Here is a 6234-nt window from a genome sequence, read left to right as displayed (position 1 = left end):
CTCAAGTGGCTAAGGCGCCAGCCACATACACCTGAGCTGGCAGGTTCGAATCCAGCCCAGACCACCAAACAACAATGACAACTGCAACCAAAAAATAGCCAGGCGTTGTGGTAGGTGCCTGTAGTCCCAGCTACTTGGGAGGCGGAGGCAGGAGAATCACTTGAGCCCAGGAGTTAGAGTTTGCTGTGAGCCGTGATGCCATGGAACTTTACCCAGGGTGAGCTTGAGGTTCTGTCTCAAAAAACAAAAAAGAAATTGCCTTTCGGGGGGTTGGGGGGGGTAGACATTTTATATGTCAGGACCATAGCATAGATGGCCTCTTTGCTTATTAGCTTCCTTTTGCTGATGGTTATATCCCATGATCAGTAGGCCCATGAGGACACAAATGCATCAACAAGCCTAGTTTCTTATCTGAAATGGGGACCCTGGGAGGAGATAGGCATGGGTGGATGTGTGGAAGAGGTAGATTGTGGAACCTCAGCTGTTTGTGGATTCATCTTTCACCATCATTGCAGGGTGCTGTGACCTTTGAAGATGTGGCTGTAAACTTTTCCCAGGAGGAATGGAGTCTCCTTAGTGAGGCTCAGAAATGCATGTACCATGATGTGATGCTGGAGACTCTGGCACTTTTGTTCTCCTTGGGTAAGGTCCTCACCCTCACTTTGTGACCTGATCTACTCTCTGCCCTTTCCCTTTTTTCTTGTTGGCTAGACTCTCAGGAGCATAGGCACAGCTTCCTTCCTAAATTCTCTTGATAGGTTCTGTAGTTAGTGAGGTGTGTTGAAATATATAAATAATCCACACCAACAGTAAAAGATAAATATAGTCTAGCAAAGGAGAGAGGAAAGGAGAAAGGAGGGGAGGGCAGTTAGCAGGATCTCACTGCATGTGCACAATGTGAGAGTGTTCGGCATGATCCCTGGGTCAAGGACTCAACTACAACTTGAACTTTACCTTGGAAGTGAGAACAATGTAACCTAAAAATTTGTACCCTCATATTAATTTGAAATTTAAAAAAATAGAGTAAGCTATGTATATTCCCCTCTCCTCTCCTTGAGCATCCCCACCACCTGCTTCATTGCAGGCTCCCAGGGAAGGATTCAGGGTCAGTATTCTTGGAGTCACCCTAATGCATTCCACTTTGCTTGCCCTCTGACTATCTAGGTGACTTTGTTCAGATCTGAGACGCCTGTGTGCCCAGGTTATGCTTGCTTTCTAGTTTTCATTTCTTTATGCCTTCCTGTGGCAGGAATGGGCATTGCTGTCATTATCACTTCCTACACAGATCATAACTGTTCTCCAAGGGTGCTTGTTTAACACTTCATAATATTTAGTTTCCTTTCATAGGCTGTCCAGTGCTGAGTTGTTTTGAGTCACTGTTGGCTTTTCATTTGCCCTGTCATTCCCTTAATCTTTATACTATCCAGGTCCCATGTACTTGGTCATAATGGTGGTAGGATGGTTCTAAAGATGCAAATGGCTGTCTCATGATGTGGGCTCAGAGGGAGCCTACTGGCATCCTGGGAGAGGGCATAATGTCAAGGCTTTGTTCAAATCATACCAGAAAATTATTTTATTTGACAAGTGTTTTTGTGGCCAGATGAGTAGGCACACACTATTTCTTTTTTTTTTTTTTTCCCATTCTTGAGAGTTTGCAGAATTGTCAGTTCTACATCTTATCATTTCTGCTATTATAAGCACCCTGAGACTAATCTTCAGATCTATGGACTCCGTGTCTCACATGTCTATTTGCAGTAGTTTCCAATTATGACATATAAATTTTGTATTGTCAAGTTGGTACTCATTGTTAAACAGTTTCTGTGTGGTAATCATTTTTTGAGACTGGACATATCCCCATATACAGCATTCACATGTCATCAGCACACAAGGTCCTGGAGACACGTTCTTTGCACAGGAAGTAGTTGTAGATCCTGCCTCTACTGGCTCTGTTGCATGTATAGTTGGTGCCTTCACATCATGAGGCCTCATACATTCTGTGACCTTTATACCTCAGTATACCATCTTCAACTTTAACACAATATCCTGCAAATATTTCTATGTGCTCATTCCTCAATTTGTGAGACATACCTGTGAATGGACTGTTCATTTCCACTCGAGGTAATTTGTACTTCACCAGCATTTTCTTGCTTTCAGGGGGTTGTAGTGGAGCTGAAGATGAGGAGGCACCTTGTAAGCAGAGCACTTCTATACTAGGAGTGTCTCCACTCAGAACTTGTAAGACAGATGTGTCTCTTAAGAGTGCACACCCCTGTGAAATGTATGCCGCAGTCTCGAGAGATATTGTGCACTTGAGTGAGCACCAGGGAATACCTGGCAGGCAGAAACTGAACGGATGTGAGGGAAAATTGTATAATGGTCCAAACCTTCATCAGCAGTGGAAGCAAAATGTTGGAGAGAAAACTTATAGAAGAAGCATCATCCAGGAAGCATCATTTTTAAAGAGCTGTGAGTCCCATGTAGCAGTGAAGCCATTTAACTTCAGTCAGGTTGGGAAGGACTTGGAATTACTACAGAAAGAGGCAGCTCACACTGGAGAAAAGTCGAGCATTGAAATCAAGTATGGGTCACCCCTGCAGAGGGAAAAAACTCATGGCTGTGGAGAACCCACAATAGCCTTTGACTCCAGACACACACTGGTTGAGCACCAGAGACTTCTCCCTAGAGAAGGATGTTATGTGTGCAGTGTATGTGGGAAATCTTTTAGCGGAAGGAATAGCTTTAATAATCACCAGAAAGTTCATACTGGAAAAAGACTTCATAAATGTGGAGAATGTGGGAAATCTTTTCGACAAAAGGGCAACCTTATTCAACATCAGCGAGGTCACACTGGAGAAAGGCCTTATAAGTGTAAGGAATGTGGAAAATCATTTAGGTACAAGTCCCACCTCAATGAACACCAGAGACTTCATACTGGAGAAAGACCTTACAATTGTGGGGAATGTGGGAAATCATTTAATAAGAAGTGTCATCTCCTTGTCCACCAGAGAATTCACACTGGAGAAAAGCCTTACAAGTGTGAGGAATGTGGGAAAGTATTTAGCCATAAGAACTCTATTACTATACACTGGAGAGTTCACACTGGAGAAAGGCCTTATGAATGCAATGAATGTGGGAAATCATTTCCCCACAGCTCTGCACTTTATATTCATAAAAGAGTTCACACTGGGCAAAAGCCTTATGAGTGCATTGTATGTGGGAAATCCTTTGCTGAAAGCTCTAGTCTCATTAAACACAGGAGAATTCACACTGGAGAAAGGCCTTATGAATGCACAGAATGTGGGAAATCATTTTTTCGGAGTTCTTCCCTCCTTCAACATCAGACCATTCACACTGGAGGAAAGCCTTATGAGTGCAGTGAATGTGGGAAATCCTTTGCTAAAGCATCCAGTCTACATCAACACAGAAAAGTTCACACTGGAGGAAGACCTTAAGAGCACAGCGAATGTGAAAAAAAAAATTACCCAAAGTTGTGCTCTCCTTGAGAGTTTACGCTAGCCAAGTCCTTACATGTGAAATAAGTTTGAGGAGTTCTTTAGCCATAGGGAATTCTGACTTCTACTTTAAGGTCAGAAACTTCACACTAGATCAAGGTCTTAATTGTGAAAAATATAGGATATTTGCTATCCAGAAGGCTAGCTTCATCACATACAGGAGAGCTCCCGCTGCAGAAGTGAACTTTGGAGTGCAATAAATATGAGAAAGCCTCAGCCTTCTCACATTGGGTACCAGAACATTCACATGAGAAAAACAACATAGATTACAGGGAATATTATTTATTGTTGAGTGTAACACTGGAGGAGATCCCTTATGAGGGTGCCATGTGCCCAAACCGAATGTCATAAATATTTTTAGTGCACATAATTTTTCTTCTTTATGTTCCTTAGGTGAGAATATATCTGTACTGATGTGACATACTATTTCTCATAGCCTAGTGAGAATATCCAGAAATTTAAAAGTATTTTGATAAGTTTTTAAAGCAGAATTTTTACCTCTTCTTGTTTTTTTCCCAAAATGGATAGTATATACTTGAATTTTCTTTTTTTATTCAATCAGATTTTTTTTTCTTGAGACAGAGTCTCAATATGTTGCCCTCAGTAGACTGCTGTGGCATCATAGCATACAGCAACCTCAAACTCTTGGTCTTTAAGCCATTCTCTTGCCTTAGCCTCCTGAGTAGCTGGGACTACAGCCTGCCACAACATCTGGCAATTTTTTGGTTGCAGTTATCATTGTTGTTCAGCAGACCTGAGCCAGGCTTGAACCCACCACCCTTGGTGTATGTGTCTGGCACCCTACTCACTGAGCTACAGGTGCCAAGCCCCAATTTATATGTTTTATTTTCTATGAAATGAAACCATTTTCATTATTTTCTTTTTTTTAGTAATATATACCAATTTTTTTTTTTTTTGGTACAGACAGAATCTCACTTTATTGCCCTTGGTAGGGTGCTGTGGTGTCACAGCTCACAGCAACCCCAACTCCTAGGCTTAAGTGATTCTCTTGCCTCAGCCTCCTGAGTAGCTGGGATTACAGGTGTCTGCCACAACACCTGGCTATTTTTTTGTTGCAGTTCAGCTGGGGCTGGGTTTGAACCTGCCATCCTCAGTATATGGGGCTGGCGCCCTACTCACTGAGCCACAGGCGCCATCCTATATACCAGTTCTTTTGTATATACTACAATAGTTCTGTCCTTTAAATTTTTTTTTGTTTTTACCACAGTTCTCCATATGGATGTCCTACAAATTTTTGAAATTTCGCTACAGAAAATTGCATACAACTTACATGAAGTGAAATGTTTTAATACCTGAGTAGCTACTAAGCAGGTCAATAAGTGGAGTATTTATAGAACATCATTGGCTCCTATTTATTCCTTTTAATGAAAATGTTTCAATCCCCCTCCCCCCAAGTTAGGGATTTTTCTCACACAAAACTTGGGGCCTTCTAGCTTTTTGTAGGTAGAACCTATACTGACCAATGTAGTTTAGCTTTGCCAGTTTTTAAAATTTATGTGAATGTAGTCATATGACAAGAATTAGATGTGTGGCCACATTTGCACATATGCATTTCTGCTTTTATATGTACCTGTATTTATGTAGCTATATCAAGCTAATTTTTATTTTTTTGTATTATGTTTATGTAAAATAATGAAAAATATATTGGTCTTTGTACTGGTACCTGACTCAGAGCTCCTAAAACCATCCAGTTAAATTGTTGGCTCCTAGTTGGTGTCTGTCTAGAAGTGGATAATTCCTTGTTGTGGGAAAAACCCATTGATGACCAGAAGTGTTACAAGAATATAGGAGTAATCAGTTTGTTTTTCATGTACATTTGGTGTCAGTAAAATGAACTTGCTAGAATGGTCCTGTCACATGAGAACGTGGTTTGGGAAGAGAAATGATGAAAGGGTAGCGCATGAGTACTTTTTGATCCCTGGGTGATGCCCCCATCACCTGTGGTATGAAACTGCAGCTGTGCTGGAATCAGTTAATAAAGATATAAGTTACCAGGCAGCACCTGTGGCTCAGTGGGTAGGGTGCCAGCCTTATATACCAAGGGTGGCAGGTTCAAACCCAGCCCCAGCCAAACTGCAACAAAAAAATAGCTGGGTATTGTGATAGGCCCCTACTCTGGAGGCTGAGGCAAGAGAATAGCCTAAGCCCAGGAGTTGGAGGTTCCCGTGAGCTGTGTGATGCCATGGCACTCTACTGAGGGTGACAGAGTGAGACTCTGTCTCTGCCAAAAAAAAAAAAAAGATACAAGTTACCAATGAATTCAGAGTGTTTCTGTTACTTTAAAATAAACCACAAATGAGGTACCTTCCAGTCAAAATACAAACTTGGGGGTGCTAGTGGCTCAGTGACTAGGGCACTGGCCCCATATACTGAGGGTGACAGGTTCGAACCTGGCCCCAGCCAAACTGCAACAAAAAAATAGCCAAGCGTTGTGGCAGGCGCCTGTAGTCCCAGCTACTCAGGAGGCTGAGACAAGAGAATCGCCTCAGCCCAAGCACTGGAGGTTGCTGTGAGCTGTGACCCATGGCATTCTATGGAGGGCGGAGGGTGACAAAGTAAGACTGTCCCTTTAAAAAAAAGGGTGGGCTTGGCGCCTGTGGCTCAAGCGGCTAAGGTGCCAGCCACATACACCTAAGGTGGTGGGTTCGAATCCAGCCCAGGCCTGCCAAACAACAATGACGGCTGCAACCAAAAAATAGCC

The 6234-nt window shown here is 42.4% G+C and overlaps 1 protein-coding gene across 1 annotated transcript in view; it reads left to right on the top strand.

Moving 5' to 3' along the window:
• Positions 1 to 282: 282 nt before the first annotated feature.
• Positions 283 to 6234, top strand: part of LOC105887489 (zinc finger protein 586-like) — a 22981-nt gene continuing 17029 nt past the window's right edge. The window contains exons 1-2 of the mRNA XM_012808529.2: positions 283 to 642; positions 2155 to 2983. Of these exons, the coding sequence (XP_012663983.2) occupies positions 417 to 642; positions 2155 to 2983 (1055 nt within the window). The 5' untranslated portion in view covers positions 283 to 416. The remainder of the gene's footprint in view (positions 643 to 2154; positions 2984 to 6234) is intronic.

Source organism: Otolemur garnettii, unplaced genomic scaffold (assembly GCF_000181295.1).
Source record: "Otolemur garnettii isolate 467f Iridium unplaced genomic scaffold, OtoGar3 scaffold00091, whole genome shotgun sequence".
Classification (NCBI taxonomy): Eukaryota; Metazoa; Chordata; class Mammalia; order Primates; family Galagidae; genus Otolemur; species Otolemur garnettii.
The sequence above is the reverse complement of the archived record's forward strand: the minus strand, read 5'-3'. Positions and strand labels throughout refer to the sequence as shown.